General features: G+C 31.5%; 2 protein-coding genes across 2 annotated transcripts; one reads left to right on the forward strand and one right to left on the reverse strand.

The window, feature by feature from the left end:
• Positions 1 to 3,907: 3,907 nt before the first annotated feature.
• LOC140177493 (serine/threonine-protein phosphatase 7 long form homolog) lies at positions 3,908 to 6,818 on the reverse strand. The gene is made up of 5 exons (XM_072210606.1): positions 6,741 to 6,818; positions 4,777 to 5,492; positions 4,612 to 4,702; positions 4,238 to 4,524; positions 3,908 to 4,076 (listed from the first exon to the last, which is right to left on the reverse strand). Exons 1-5 carry the CDS (start codon positions 6,816 to 6,818, stop codon positions 3,908 to 3,910), a joined length of 1,341 nt encoding a protein of 446 aa, XP_072066707.1.
• Positions 6,819 to 9,927: 3,109 nt separating this feature from the next.
• On the forward strand, positions 9,928 to 14,825 carry LOC112737694 (uncharacterized). The gene is made up of 6 exons (XM_025787718.2): positions 9,928 to 10,217; positions 10,777 to 12,287; positions 13,137 to 13,250; positions 13,348 to 13,420; positions 13,729 to 13,794; positions 14,277 to 14,825. The coding sequence occupies exons 3-6, from the start codon at positions 13,204 to 13,206 to the stop codon at positions 14,421 to 14,423; spliced, it is 333 nt and encodes a 110-aa protein (XP_025643503.1). The 5' UTR covers positions 9,928 to 10,217; positions 10,777 to 12,287; positions 13,137 to 13,203; the 3' UTR covers positions 14,424 to 14,825.
• Positions 14,826 to 15,274: the final 449 nt, after the last annotated feature.

The following is a 15,274-nucleotide window of genomic DNA, read 5'->3' on the forward strand; positions in this document are numbered from 1 at the left end:
TTTTCTATTACTAAAAAAATTGGCTCAGATAACTATCCAAAAAAATGTTAAGAATATATTAGTGTGCTGAAAAAGATATTTTCGGCTGATTCTTTGTTTTTTAAATTTTGTATGCAAATTGGAGGGTCCGTTTTGTTTAGAGGATACGAAATTCACTTAAACAAAATCGGACCGTGCGATATCTCCGTGATCAAATCGGATGGTCCATTTTCTCTGTTGATTTGTTTTTCGAATTTGGTTCTACTAGTCACTGGGTCCGAGTTGTGCATGAGGACTATTTTTTTTTTAATTTACAGTAAATGAAATCGGACGATCCGTTTTCATTATTATATAGTATTTTTGAATTAGGTTAAACAACTCGGTTGGTCCGAGTTGTGTGTGTATATATATACTTGTGAAGGTGTGCGAACCGTAGACAGCCGACCAGATCCAAGTTTCTTCATCTTGTTCGACTTCTCTTCTTCTTTCTCTGGGTCTGGTGTCTGTTTACTTGGGTTGGAAAAAAAAATTGATGGTAAAGTTTCTGTTTTTGTTTAAGTGAGTGAGAGGAATGGATGATAGAGTCCTTTTAAAAGTGTATTATTTTGGTCAGATTTTGTTGCAAGCGCCTGAAGGAGTAAAATTTGTTTGTGAAGATCCGTTAGATGTTGTTATTCCCTTCACAATTTCGTTTGAAGAGCTTAAAGGCGTGATTTGTGAGAAGATATAGATTCGTATATGTCAAGAAAAATATTATGTATTTTATACAGATATCCTGTACCAGTATTTGGTGGATTCGTTCAATTTCAGACCAAATATACAACGGATGAGGCGAGCATGCAGGAGATGTTTTCAATGTATATTGAAAGTCGTGCTCAAATCTCGTTCATCGAGTTGTACATTGAATTCGAACAATCTGAGGCCGACCGAAATATTTTACGAGAAGACTACAATAGTGACATTGAGGAAGAGTTCGAAAGCAATTACGAAGTTGTTGGTCCAGACGGAGATGAAGAGCAAGGTGACGACACTATGGCTCCGAATGTGACAGACGTGGCAAATGCACTCGCGAACGAGGTGCCATTTGAGGAACCATCTTTCATGCGAGTTTTGGATTTGGAAGCCATGCATGCTCCAGAGTTTCTGGGCTATATGAGTGCAGGTGTCAATCTATTATTTGTAAAAAAGTTTATTTAGTCAAGTTTAAGATAAAAATATTTTGAAATAATTAGTATTTATTAACCAGTATTTATTTAGTTATTTTGTTAATTAGGATTTATTAATAAGTATTTATTATAGTATTTATGAAGTTATTTAGGCAATTGGTATTTATTTTTAGTTATTTAGTTAAATCGTACTTATTTAGTTATTTAGTTAATTAGGATTTATTAATAAGTATTTATTATAGTATTTATTATAGTATTTATGAAATTATTTAGGCAATTGGTATTTATTTTTAGTTATTTAGTTAGTTTGTATTTATTTAGTTATTTAGTTAAGTTGGGTTTATTAATAAGTATTTATTATGGTATTTATGAAGTTATTTAGGATATTGGTATTTATTTTGAGTTATTTAGTTAAATTGTATTTATTTAGTTATTTAGTTAATTAGGATTTATTAATAAGTATTTGTTATAGTATTTATTATAGTATTTATGAAATTATTTAGGCAATTTGTATTTATTTTTAGTTATTTAGTTAGTTTGTATTTATTTAGTTATTTAGTTAATTAGGATTTATTAATAAGTATTTATTATGGTATTTATGAAGTTATTTAGGGTATTGGTATTTATTTTTAGTTATTTAGTTAATTTTTATTAATTTAGTTATTTAGTTAATTAGGGTTAATTCATTAGTATTTGTGATAGTATTTGTTTTTAGTTATTTAGGCGATTACTATTTATTTTTAGTGATTTAGTTAATTTGTATTTATTTAGTTATTTAGTTAATTAGGATTTATTAATGAGTATTTGTTATAGTATTTATTTTTAGTTATTTAGGCGATTAGTATTTATTTTTAGTTATTTAGATAATTTGTATTAATTAACAGTATGTATTAATGTGTTTGTGTTTTTATTTTATTGAGATTGAGATAATAACGTAATGTAAAGCTTATTTATATCATTATTAATGTTGTCAGTACTGATTTACTTTTAATTTTGGTCATTACACAATCGTTTATTAAATACTTATGGTATGGCTGCCGTCCTGACAGAAGTTTCTTTAGTCGCAGATGGTGAATTCGCAGATGGCAAAAGTTTATTAAGTCATTCTACAGACTTAATGAGTTGTTCACACGGAAAAGAGCTGAGGCAGAGGCTCGGATCAATGATGGCCATGTTTTTTCTGAGCATGTGACCTCCAAAATTCATGCAAATCAACTTGCATTAGGAAACATTCAGGTTAATTGTTTCGACAGGCAGAATGAGGTCTTTGAAGTGCGCGAGATGCCAAGTGGAGTGGAGTATGCTGTTGATCTCCGTCGTCAACGATGTGACTGTGGTGAGTTCCAGGTAGACCGGATTCTTTGTCGGCATGTGTTTGCATGTTGTGCAAATCAACGACTAGATTGGCAGGTGTATGTGCATTATGTTTTTAAGATGGACCAAGTTAGACGCGTTTATCGGGCTAGGTTTAGGCCACTCGGGAATCTAACTACGTGGCCTTCTTACAATGGTCCTCGATTCGTACCAAATCCGTATCTGAGACGCGTTTCCAAAGGTCGCCCCAGGATGACGCGCTTCTTGAATGAAATGGACACACAGATGTTACGTCGTTCGAGGCGATGTAGGCAATGTGCGGCTGACGGACACAATCGTAGTAGATGCCGTCAGGGAGGTGGTCCAGGTACTGACCATAATGCGCAGTAGATTCATATGATATTTGAAAAAAATGTAACTTATGTACATGTACTTTATGATAATTGAATCATTGTAACCTTATGTACATGTACCTTATGATAATTGAATCATTATAACCTGTGTCAATGTACTTTATGATAACTGAATCATTGTAACCTATGTCCAAGTAAAGATTCACATGCAAAGTCATCATATGTACAATTGTTTAATGAAATTTAAGAAATTCATCTGAAACAATACTTAGTTGGTACTTAGGAAAGCTTAGTCATACATAAGTAGTTAAAGTATACTTGACGAAAGATAACTGATACATAGAGAAAACTAACTACACCACAACTACTTTCTTGCTGTCCACTTTTCAAAGTTCACAAGGTTCTTACATTTCTTCGCAGCCTTTTTGAACACAGACGACGTGTATCGACTCGCGCTACGACGCGGTAGATCAATCCTGAAATTGTAGCATTTGCCTGTCTCAACGGGAGTACTTTTGTCACCTGTATATAATGCAATCAGACCAAGCAAGTATATAGTATAATCAACCTTAACCAACATACCATACATGAATATAATATCATCAATTGACCAAACAAGCGTATAATTTAATCATTCCTACCCAACAAACCATACAATACTGTGATAACATCAATTGACTGAATAAGTAAAGCAATATTGAACCTGCGTCATTACAGGATTTTTCATCCTGGTCCATGTCCTCATCTTCTTCCTCCTCTGTGTCCTCGTCCTCATCTCCCTCGTCTTCCTCGTCATCTGGCTCATCCACTAAGTACTCATCAGTCTCATGCTCAAATGTCTTAGCATTTTCTTCAATCAAAGTCATCAAAACATGGTTTGGGTTTTGACTATTCAGAACTCCTCGACCACCGACACTCCTACTAGAATCACCAAATACAAATCCTCTAGAAGCAACCGAGTAGGTGAGAAATGGATACCTCGCGTCAAACGAATGCCTACCCACCATGAAGTCGGCCTGATGGCCATGTTGTGCTTGGTCGGCATCTGAGGCCATGAACCCAAGCAACTGGCTAAAAGAACCTCCGTCCCTTGAGTCAAACTGTGGCGTAACCCAATGCTGCTGATGTATCGGGAACGACGTAATAAACTGTGTCTGAGGTACATATTGGCTTGTAGAATGATGTTGTTCTTCTGGCGGTGGAGGTGGAGGTGGAGGTGGAGGTGGAGATGGCGGTGGAGGCAGTGGTGACTATGGCTCCTGCTCTTCATTTATATCATCCATAACCTGGTCACCCTCAACATCCTCTTGGACCACAAGATCCGACAAGTTCAAGTGATCGCCATACTTTGAACGGTACCAGTACATATAAGTATCTAATGGCTACTGTGGAGCCATGGGTTCCTCAGTAAGAACGTGATTATACCTGTTTGTCCACTGCATCACCCAAAATGAATGACTCGTGGCTGTGGCCCAATTCAAATTCTTAGGACCAGTTAAGACTTCTCCATGTGCCCGGTCTAGATTCCGTTCCTGATGAGAAACTCCCTGAATGAAACCGAACTGTTGTCTAAACCTGTCGGTAGCATGCCATTCAATACACTCAAAAGATACCAACGGAACCGTTGCACTCCAGATCACCGAGTGTATATAGATTTCTGCAGGAATTATGTCTGGATCAACACGATCAACAGAATATGCAACCCACAAAAACTGGTAACAATAAAGCAAACAAATAATTAAAATCCAAATAACTAAATCACTAGAATTGACCCAAATAGAACGTTAATGCAAACACACCTGGCATTCCTGAAGATCATCCAAGGCCTTCCAAAAATGAGCAAGTTTGAGATATCTATAGACTCGGTCTCCACGCTCCCAGTTACACCACCTAATATAACGCATCTCATTAACATAATTGGATTCTAAACATGAAGATACCAGGTAAATGTAAGATAATGTAACCTGTTTGCAAGCGGAAAACTACGAGGTTCCCTAGGAATCAGCGCTAGATATGGTAGGCGCATCCATGCCCAACACAGTAGAAGTGTTAGCGGACCATCAATTTCCTTACAGTCAAAACGTGATACCCTGCATAAACTCCTGTACAGGTGAGCTAGGCATGCTGATCCCCAACTATACTGTCTAATACTAGCAAAATCACTCAGCAGAGGTAGAAACTTCCAGTGGACAGATGCCTCAGACTTGTCTCCAAACAAGATCGTACCGATCAACAACATGATGTGGCACTTAACGTACACCTGTATACTGTTCTCATCAGTCAACTGTAACTGTTCTTTTAAATCCCGTAGCCACGTCAGTTTTATGCCGCTTCCTCGACAATCCGACTTTCTCGGTGCGACCCCAAATTGGTGCAGACACTCCACCTCTAAGACTTCTAAACTACTCAAAGTCATCCCTGTCACTGGAAGGCCGTCGGTCGGAAGACCAAAGATCATAGCCACGTCTTCTAGTGTCACGGCACATTCACCAACCGGAAGGTGAAAGGTATGTGTGTCCGGGTGCCACCTTTCCACTAAAGCATTTACCAGTGCTTTCTGACATTGAACAACTCCAATCTGGGCGACATGGTAAAACCCAGTTGATCGTAAATACTCCTCCACTCTCTTATTGTACCGATCCGGAGGGACATGGTGATCACATGTCAACATCCGTAAACCCTACAAAAGCATAACACAAGCACGATTCAAATTACACAACTATCATACATAATTTTAAAAAATCTAATTAAAACATATAATTATATTGAATCCAATTTACTAAGTAATAACATTTTTATCTCTAATTTTAATTAATGTACATAGACCCTATATCTAACTTACTGCAGATAATAATCACTAATACATACTTTCACTTTCTATTTAACTAATAATGTTCAAATGTAATAATAATAAAACCTCAACTAAAATAACATACTTCTGTCTATTAAAAGGCTAACAAGAAACAAGTAATTACTACCAAAAATGCAAATACATTATACTACACAGATCCTAATTTACTATTTAAAATTATCAACATTGTTCCAAGAAAATATACACCAAAAGTATCCTAAAATTATAATTTTTTAATTAATTATAACAATTAACTAATTAATTATTATTTCTAAAATTATTATAAAAGCTTATAAACAAGTCATTTTTAATACTAATCTATTATATTGAAAAAAAGGTCTAAACAAAAATTACTTATTTTTAAATACACATGTTTCTAACTATTACTTAAACATATAACCATAAATTCTTAAAATTAAACATAACAGTTAACTACTCTAATTTCAAATATTATTACAAAAATTTATTAACAACTAATTTTTAATACTGAACTATTCATATTCGAAAAAAATAACTAAACAAGAATTAATTATATTTAAACTCTCTTATCTAACTATTATTTAAATACATATTTCTAAATTTTTAAATTTAATTAGCACAGTTAACCACTTAACTATAATTTTTAATATTATTACAAAAAATTCTAAACAACAATTTTTTTTTATTTCTAATCTGTTATATTTAAAAAGAATCTAAATAACAATTAACTACATTTAAACATATATATTTCTAATTATTATTTAAACATATATTCTTTTTTTTTTGCTTTTTTTTGGTGACTTTTAAACATATATTCTTAAACTTCTACAATTAACCATAACTTCTAATATTATTCCAAAAAATTCTAAAAAACTATTTTTTTAATAATCTATTATATTATAAACAACTCTAAACAAGAACTAATTATATTTACACCTTATTTAAACATTTATTTTTAAATTTCTATCAATAAAATTATACACTAACTCATATATATGTTCTTCAGTTCAACTCCTAACAACTATAAATATAATTAAATTTCTAAAAATAAAAAATATAATTCTGAAAATATAAAAGAGATTTAACAAAAAAGCTTACATAATCAGAATAGCTGAGATATTTTACAATGTGAAGTTCTGGACGATCAACATTTCTAGGTTTTGATTTCTTTGACATTTTAGCTTTTTTTTTCCTCAAACAGATGAAGCTGAAAACGTTGAGGGAGGAAGAAGATGAAGTTCTGTATGCTAGGTAGGGAAGGAAGGGAAAGTGAATTTCCTAGGTACGCATGCAATGACTCTTAAAGGGGCACCGTCTGTGGGAAGTCCCACGCCAACAACACGGGGCCTATGAAAGAGCAAATCGGATGGTCCGCTTTTAGAGGAGGAAATCGGAAGGTCCGAGTTCTCCTAAGCAACTCGCACGGTCCGATTAGTGTCTTCCTGACACCACAACCCGGTAAAACTCTCCTACTCTCCATATCTGCGTCCTACACTAATGTAGCCTCCATAAGAAAATTAATTTGCGGATATTTTCCTGCAGGTGCTAAAACTAGGTGGCATGGTGAAAGAGTAAATGCGTATTTATGTTGCTTTTAAACTCTCATCATTTAGAGCATCTCCAATAGTGAGTTCCTCTTTCACTTTTTTCTGACATATAGGAATTCTAACCATTGGAAGGGAGAAGAAATGAGTTCCAGCACGAGGATCAAGGTAAGAGAGTCCCTCTAAGCAGGGACTCAAATTAACCAATAATAACTTGCCATTTGGCAAGTTATTATAAAAAAATAATAATATAAAATCTAAAATAATTAAATAATTATATTAAATAATTAAATAATAATTAAATTAGTAATAATTATAATAAAAATTATATTAAATAATTAAATTTTTATTTAATTAATGATTTATATTAATTATTTATATTATAATTAATTAAATTTACTTACATTAAAAAATAAATTTAATTTTATACTTTATAAAATAATATTTAGTTGAGTTGGTTATTTTTATTTTTAAAATTTAAAATGCTAATGATATTATTAAAATTAGCAGTTGTAAACACAAAACTCTAAATTAGTGTAATCCCGAATTATATATTGTGTATTATTATTATATATGAATTTATTTAATATTAATATCTTTTAATAATGAATTATTTTTAAATTTATAAATTTAAATAATATTATTGAAAAAATTTAATTATATTAATTTTAAATATTTTAATTAATTAATTAAGTGGGACCATAATAGGGACTAAAGTTAGTTTCTCTTAATGGAGAAGAGAGAGATACTTTGAGTTCCTATTTACTGTTTATGACGTAAAAGCTGATGTGGAGTTACTTTTTATGACAGGTGGGCCATAAACAAGAACTGGGATGAGTTCCCTACTGAAAATGATCTTATGTGTGATAACAGATCGTTTTCAAATAGTGATGTATATGGACAATATTAGATTTTTTTATTTGGTATCACATTAAGGTCTATGTGTTTTTTTTTTGTTATCTTGTTGAACAAAATGAAATGAGTATAATGTATCACGTTGAAGCTTTTTTGTTTGCTGTATGTTTTTTGGACCATAAAATATTTTTCGGACATAAAAATTAAATTGGGCCATAAAAATGCTATTATAGTAATAATAAATCATTTTTTTATTTCTTAATCTGTCGGGTTAGAGATTACTGTAGATAACAAAAAAATAAATTTTTAAAATAAATAATTTAAATATTTTATTTATAGATATAAGTAATTTTTAGGGCAAATCACATTAATAAACCAAGGGAAGCAAAATTTTACACAAATCTGCCAAATCAAAATCTGCTTCATGAATCAACCAATGCACATTTACATGTAGTTCGAACCAGTCTGATTCGAACTTCATTTTTACATAATTCGAACCAGTTTGGTTCGAATTTTGAAATATTAATGAGCTATCAATTCAAATTCCATACAATACTCTTTTGTCCATTTTTAATAACTCATAAATATTTTTTAATAAATTTTTTTAATAAATTTATTTAAATTATACTAAAAAAATATTTGATCCTATGCAAAACAATTTAAAAAAAATGGCTTAAAAAATATTAAGAGTACTATAAAAATTTGTAACGTTCTAATGACTTAGGACATTAAAGAAATACTCTGCATAGTCAATAATAATTTAAAAATTAAAGAAAAAATATTTTTATCATGTATTTACCTAAATCACTAGAATACTACAAACTTTTATAGTACTCATAACATCTTTTAAGCCATTTTTTTAAAATTATTTTGTATAGAATAAAATATTTTTTTAATTATTTTATATGGAATAAAATATTTTCTTTTATTTCTAAATTATCATTGACTATGTAGAGTATTTTATTTAAAATTTGAGTACATGCATGTATTTACCTAAGTTATTAGAACGTTACAAATTTTTATAGTACTCCTAACATTTTTTAAGCCATTTTTTTTAAATTGTTTTGCATAGGATCAAATATTTTTTGTAGTATAATTTAAATAAATTTATTAAAAAAATTTATTAAAAAATATTCATGAGTTATTAAAAATGGACAAAAGAGTATTGTACGGAATTCGAATCGATAGCTCATTAATATTTTAAAGAAGTCTCGTAATTAAATATTTTGTTAGCTTTTTTTAATGTATAAAATAAAATATATATTTATTTAATTTTTAAATTATTAATTTTTTTTATAAGTGTATAATTCGAACCAAGCTGGTTCGAATTAGTGTGTGCGTGTGTTTGTGTGCTGGTTGGAATTATGTAGAAATGGAGTTCGAATCAGGCTGGTTCAAACTACATATAGATGTGCATTGGTGGATTCATGAAGCAGATTTTGATTTGGCGGATTTGTGTAAAATTTTGCTCCCTTTGGCTTATTTGAGTTTTTTACCCTAATTTTTAGTATATTTATCAATTTTTATTTTTTTTACATATTTTATTTATAGTGTAAACGAATTAAATTTGGTTATATCTCGTTTACATGGTAAAGAGATAAGACCCAATTTTATTTGGTTTTATCTCATTTGCAAACGAGATATATGGAATTTGGAAAAATACACATACTTCGTTTATACTGTAAACCAAGATTCTGAAAATTGGTTCAAACCAACCGGTCAAATCGGTCGAATCGCGAACCGATGGCAATTACAGTTTGGTCATACTCCAAAATCGTAGAAACAAAAAAACCAGAATAGAACCGCTAAATCGGCCGGTAACCGATTGGTCAAACCGAACCAGGACCCAACCGATTTTTTGAATTTGACCAAAAACATTGTGTTTTGTGACCTGATCCATTAACCACTACCAATCGTCCAATCCAGCAACCCTAAGTCCGTAACTCACTTCACTGCCGCACATCGCTCATCTTGTCGGCTCACCTCTACAGTAAGCACTCCTTGACTCCTCCTCTCCTCGTTGATGCAACCAGCGTTGATCACCCCACCCACGTTCCTCTGTTTCTGGTTCGTTTACTTCATCTCTGTCGTCGGCTCGCCGCCCAAATCGCCTTTTTGCTCGCCTCTCCATTCTCTACCGCGAGTGTCGTTGCATGCTTCTTCGACGTCGTCGACAGTAAACTCCTCGACTCTAACCTGGTCGTTCTTCTCTATATCATTCTTTCCTGTATTCCCGACTCTCTGACTCCCAAAATTAATTTTGAGTTTATCTTTTTGTCCAATTAATTTTTAAGATTCTAAACTGAATTTGTGTTCTGAGTTTGGAATTGGATTATTTATTTAATTTGTTAAATGCTGACGTGATTCTGAATTCAAATTAATTTGGATTCTAAGTTTGAAATTGGATTCAATTTAGTTTTTGTTGCTGCTGTGTTTTTAATTTAGTTTGAATTCAGAAGTTAAATTCAGCTGCTGATTAATGGATTAGAACTCAAACTAAATATAATGATATGCTTTGGCTCTCTTATATTCTTAAGGTTTAAAAATTTGTAATTGAATTGAACTTTGTTTTATGTTAGGATTATATGATTCTTGGTTTGAAGATCTCCATTATTCACTTTATGTAAAATACAAATAATGTTCTTATTTTTTATTATTGAAGTTATTGTTGAATATTTTTTATTCTGATTTTTTGTTGTTGATGTGATGACACATTAGGCTGCGTTTGTTTACAGATATATAGGACACTGAGACAAGATTCAGAGACACAAAATCGTGTTTGAGAGAGGAGACATGGACAGAGACAATGTGTCCAAAGACACTGAATTAGTGTATTTTGTGTCTATCCTAACAGGAAGGACACGGACACACTAACAAGTGACACAACTTATTTTTCATTTTTTTCATTATTTTTGTTAATTTTTTTATAATTATATTTTTTTATTATTATATTTTTCATCTCAAATTTTTTGTAGGGCTGCACATGGATCGGATAATATCCGCATATCCGTAGTAATTATCCGCATCCAATCCGAATTTTGCGGATATTATCCGATCCACACTATGGTAGGATATAAATAGCATAATTTAAGAAAGTAAACCCTAATATGATATAAATTTTAGTGTGTTGTTTTATGAATTTTATGATATCTTGTTTTTAATTTTTTATGTTATACTTCAATTTAGAATAATTAAACTTAAATCTTTGTTATTATTTTTTTTTTATTATTCAAGAGAACTTTTATTGATAATATTTTAGGAGTAAATAGGCTTAAGCTGTTAAACAGGTGAAAAATGAATTTTATGGATATTTTTGTAAAAATAGCCAAATAGAATCTTAAAATAGTTATTTTTTTAATTATGCGGATATACCCGATATCTGATTCAATCCGATGCGGATCGGATATGGCCTGAAAAAAATACGGATATCGTATCTAATCCGATCCGATAAGTGTAATGCAGATCGGATAGAATTTTAGGTTATATCCGATTCGATCCGATTCGTGTACAGATCTAATTTTTTGAATGAAAAAAAAGAGAATAAATTAGATTTTCATAATTTATTTTAATTTATCACCAAATAAAATATAAAAACATAAAATTTTATGTCTCTATATCTTATGTCTTTTTCTCAATATCTTATCTTATCTTGTTTTTAAAAAACAAACGTAATTTTAATGTTATTGCTAATTATTTGATTTCAACTTAAAAATTTATTATTTTGTAAATTTTTAATAATAAATTATAGATGTTGTGAAACTTTGAAATAGTTTAGAAATGATTGAGTTTGAATATATGAAATTATACATTGATTTTTTAATAATTTTATTATATATTTAATTAAATCGGTTTAATCACAGTTTAATTTTAATTGGACCATTGAATTACTAAATCAATCACTAGATCAGATCAATGACCAATTCGATTCTTGCAACCTTTGGAAAAAAAAAAACCCTAAAACCTACCCTCTTCCTCTTCGAGCCCCCATGAAGAAGGAGAAGGACCTCTGATGCTCTGACTCTCACACTCCCAAAAAAGCACTGGCCGCCGCCACCGCCGGGCTACTCTGCTTGTCTCGTGAGTTGCGACTCTCGCATCGGCCCCTCTGCGTCTCCTTCACGGCTTCACTGGCTCGTCGCCTCCTCTGCCTGACTTCGTCTCTCGTCGTAGTCGTCGTCTCGTCCTCGTCCGGCGTAGCTCACCGTCGCTTCTTCCTTCCCGCCGTGCTTGGTCTCCCACTTCTCAGGTATGTTTTTTAATTTTTTTATTTATTCAGTTATTAATTTATTGTCTTGTTGGGTTATAATTTGATTAACTGAACCACTGAAGAACTGACTAATGATGTTGATTAACTGAATTTGTTGAATCTTAATTGTTGTTGATTATATTTGGTTGATTATAATTTGTTGATTAACGTTGTAATGCCGAAAATTTTTGCTTGTGATTATAAATTTGCCTCTTTTAAAAAAATATCCCCAAATCTGTCTTTATTTTGATGTCTGATATTGAAATGATCAAATCTGTGGTGGATTTGAATGCTGCGGTAGCCATTGTATACAGTGTTTTGGAGAGGCTAGGATTCAGTGTTTGAAAATTTTGAATTTGAAAATTAGAAACAGATGAAGATGAAGATGAAGATGAGTAGTTGAATTCATTGCATATGGAAGGAAGATTCAGTAATTTTGTGTGATGGGAATATAGGGGGATTTAGAGTTGAATTTGTGTTATTATTGAGTTGAATTTTAAACTTGTTATTGATTATATTTGGTTGATTATAATTTGTTGATTCCTGGCAGATTATTCAATTTTTTATTTTATAGTGTAATATATTGTTCATTGTTGTTCTATGTTGTTGCTGTATATATGTTGACTATTTTATATTTTATTTATATAGGACTGGATTAATTGGTTCAACCTGTGACTCACTGGTTGAACCAATAATCCAGTGATTCAGTAGTTTGATCGGTTTGATTACCAATTCGATTCTGACAACTATGATTGGCTCGAATTGAAATTGGAATTTAGCCATTCCACACTTTGCTTTAGCGGATTCATACCTATCTTCGTTTCAATTTGATTGCTTCTTTTTCCCCAGAAAACCCGTGAGCGTGTTCCGTTATTATTCTCGCTCAGTTCGAAACCCCAATTTCTTTTCTCTTGCCATGGAACCTGGAAGATTTGATCCAACTTACTCTGCAGAGTTATTGAAGTACTTTCCCTTCAACCTGCGTCGTGCTTCTTTTTTTTTTCTTCAATTTATTTTATTTTTTGGAACCCAGTTTGATTCTGATTTTTATGTTGAACAGGCATATGGATAAGCAGAATGAGATCCTTATGGAAGCCTATAGATCAATGCTCCATGAATCGCAAAAACTTCAGGTTCTTTGCTTAGCACTAACCCTGAATTTTCCTGTCTCTAAATGTAATTTGTGCTTTTTTACTATTTTAGCTATTCTCTTTGACAAGGAAATTACATTCTTCATTTAGATAGTCCTAGTTTGATGCATTTTTCAGTAACAAATAACAAATGTGATGTTTGTAAGAGAGAAAGTACTTTTTGGTTTCTATTGGGATTGTGATACTGATTTCTGGTGGCATGTATCAATGAATTTCCGAATAATGATTTATTTTTCTGTGAGACATGTTTGTATTAATTCATCAACATTAATTCAAGTTCTAATTAATAGGTCGAAGAAGAAATGCTTATGCACAAGCTCTATGAAGTTATGTCAGCTCATGGTCTAACTAAAAAGGTATCTTGATCAACTCATCTCATCTCGTTTACAGTGTAGGGTTAGGGTTTGATCATTGGAATCCCATAAGGACCTAACTTCGATTCTCACCGCTGCCATAAAAATCATTTTGATAGATTATCTATAAGTACATAAAAACACTTGTAATATGCTCTAATTCTGGTAGGATGATTGGTGTTATATCTATCCAAATCTTTTAATATCAGGAAATTAATCCTGCATAGTTTTTTTTTTTTTTCGATTACTGAGTTCGTCCAAAAGATTTAATTAGTAATTGTACATTCTTCAATGTGGATAATCTCACTAAAAGATACATTTTTCTGTTTGATTTGTGGCCCATAAAATGAATGAGCATGAATTAACATACAGATTATAGTAGTTGTAATCTAGAATTTCCCTCCTGTTTCATTGGAGGTGCATTCCATATGTATTATATATTTAGCTTCAAATATGTTTATTTCTTTATGTATACTTGTGTGCAGAGTGATGGCAATTCCAATGCTGTTGATAATGTTGGAGCTTTAACTGAAAATAACAATAACGAAGCTGTTACACACCCCAGCAGTATAGAAACTCGAGGGCAACAAAGGGAAATCACTCCTTTTCGATACACTTATAGGAGGAGATAAGAGAAAATAACAGAATGGGTGAGAGGAATTGGCTTTATTCATTCCCTTACTTCAATACATATTTCACTGGTCTGGAGAATTTCATACTAAAATCTCCTGCACTAGTGACTTCCTTCTTTCTATTTCTAATTCTAATCCATCTTAGTTCAATTCTTCTATCTTCTGTACTATTATTTTGTACGGGAGATCTTATAGAAGCCCATGACAAACAGTGAGGACATAGTTTAGAATTTAGATTCATTCACTCGTTAATTTGGAACAAATTAGCGGGAATGAAATAGATCTTTCTTTACTCTATATATCCTTTGCTTTGTTTTAATTTATTTTTTATCATAGCTTACTCTTTGTAAATGAATGCATTTTCTTGGCAATACAAAAGTTATGAAAAAATTTTCACTGCAATGTACATGACAACATGATCTTTGCCTTTTTAGCTGGATCGATGAAGCTATGATACTACTCTTAGTTTGATGATGTTGAAATTGCACTCAGTTTCGAGTTTGTTAATTAAGTAGATAAAAGATATTAAATTAGTAATAAAACTATAAAAGATATTACATCATTTTACATCATAGAATGTAAAGGAGATTAAGCACAAGTTTCTTGTGGCACAGGCAAATAAAATTCTGTCAATACCAGTCATTGTTATGTTGATCAAATCAAAAGGCTTGCGTTATGAAATTTATCGCTAACAATTCGGCCAACTACTATAAAATTTATAAACACATTTTTTACATATGTGATTGGTTCAACTAGATTAAATCATATAGATTTTAATGTCATATTAACAATTAAATTAATTTTTAATTTATTCCCAAAAACTAACTCACCAAATGAAAAATATCTTTCAC

The sequence above is a fragment of the Arachis hypogaea genome, chromosome 13 (assembly GCF_003086295.3).
Source record: "Arachis hypogaea cultivar Tifrunner chromosome 13, arahy.Tifrunner.gnm2.J5K5, whole genome shotgun sequence".
Classification (NCBI taxonomy): Eukaryota; Viridiplantae; Streptophyta; class Magnoliopsida; order Fabales; family Fabaceae; genus Arachis; species Arachis hypogaea.